The 1525-nt window shown below is 41.5% G+C and overlaps 1 protein-coding gene across 1 annotated transcript; it reads left to right on the top strand.

Annotated features, from left to right (window-relative positions):
- The first annotated feature begins 551 nt into the window (after window positions 1-551).
- Window positions 552-1435, top strand: LOC110098467 (metal tolerance protein C2-like). The gene is given in 2 exon segments (XM_020825311.2): window positions 552-733; window positions 735-1435. Coding segments are annotated over 2 exon segments (798 nt in total). The 5' UTR covers window positions 552-553; the 3' UTR covers window positions 1353-1435.
- The last annotated feature ends 90 nt before the right edge of the window (window positions 1436-1525 follow it).

Genomic DNA, 1525 nt, shown 5'->3' with positions numbered 1-1525 from the left:
CGAGAAGCAATACTGCATGAAAGAGGTAGATAGCCAAAGAAATGAGAATAAGTGATGAGATCGACTTTAAAAGGTGATCCGTTGCGCAAGGTACCTTTTTATTGTGTGGGAAGATCAATGGATGGAGAATTAACGCTCGGGTGTAAATGCATATGCGTTGTTGAGTAAGTCGGAAGTGAAAGGGCATGGTGCAGAGTCGGAGACGAAACGCCTGGATGACGGGGATGAACTCGGTCGGAAGCGAAACGCCTGGCTGCGCTAGCTGTCGGAACTTTTCAGCGTGGATGAAGTCGAGCGGATGCGAAACGTCTAGGTTTAGAAGCTTTCGAATGGAAACGTCTAGGTTTAGAAGCGAAACGTCGGAATGAGGTAAGGCACGGCTGTAGAAGGCTGTAGAACGTGTTAATTTAGGATATATGTAAAAATTAACGGTCAGGTTATGAAATTAAAATCACTTCTGGATCGGATTAAGAATATGAATTAATGAGTAAAGAACCGTTAAGAACTATGAATTAGTATGTATAGGAATATGAATTAATTTTTTTTCGAGTTGATGATTGGACTGCTTACTGGGCGTGTAGGTCTTGTTTCTGATTCCTTCCATTTGACATTTGGTTGTGGCCTCCTAACCTTTTCTTTGTTTGCAATGACTGCTGCTCAGAAAAAGCCTGATGGAATATACATCTATGGGTACAAGAGGCTGGAAGTTTTAGCTACTTTTACAAATGCTACAGCTATTTCTTCTGTTCATGTCCTTCTCCTTGGCAGTGGAAGCGTTGCACGCATTTATTCAGGATGAATCAGAGCACAAGCATTATCTGATTGTTTCGGCTGTTACCAATCTTTTGGTGAATTTACTTGGCGTTTGGTTCTTTCGGAACTATGCACGTGTTAATATTGCTTATAGGAAGGCTGAAGATATGAATTGCCACTCTATCTGCCTGCATGTTCTTGCTGATTCTATCAGGAGTGCAGGTTTGGTTCTTGCGTCATGGTTACTTAGTTTAGGTGTTGAGAATGCAGAAGTTTTGTGCTTAGGACTGGTCTCAGCTGCAGTATTTGTGGTCATCCTTCCACTTTTTCGAGCTACAGGTGGTGTCTTGCTCCAACAGGTTCCTGCAAATGTACCTACTTCTGCCTTCAACAAATGCTTGAGACAGGTAGCTGCCCTTGAAGAAGTTTCGGAAGTTACTCGGTCCAGGTTTTGGGAATTGGTTCCTGGTCGTGCTGTTGGTTCACTCTCTATATTGGTCAAAGGTGGAGAAAATGATCATTCAGTTCTCCATTATGTCCATGAATTGTACCATGATTTGGGGATACAAGATCTAACAGTGCAGACTGATCATGTATAGTTCTTTGCGGTTTGGTCTACCTGCAAGGATTGGAGTATATAAATTTCATCATAATTTGTTCTGCTCTCTTCTTCTCTTTAAGCTCCCAAAGCTTGATGCCATTATTTGTTTTTCAGAAACCTTCATCTCATTACTATGTGTTGATCCCAAAAAGGTTAAAGTTCTCTTTTTTC

Source organism: Dendrobium catenatum, unplaced genomic scaffold (genome assembly GCF_001605985.2).
Source record: "Dendrobium catenatum unplaced genomic scaffold, ASM160598v2 original_scaffold_246857, whole genome shotgun sequence".
Lineage (NCBI taxonomy): Eukaryota > Viridiplantae > Streptophyta > Magnoliopsida > Asparagales > Orchidaceae > Dendrobium > Dendrobium catenatum.
Note: the sequence above shows the minus strand (reverse complement) of the source record. Positions and strands in the feature narration are given on the sequence as shown.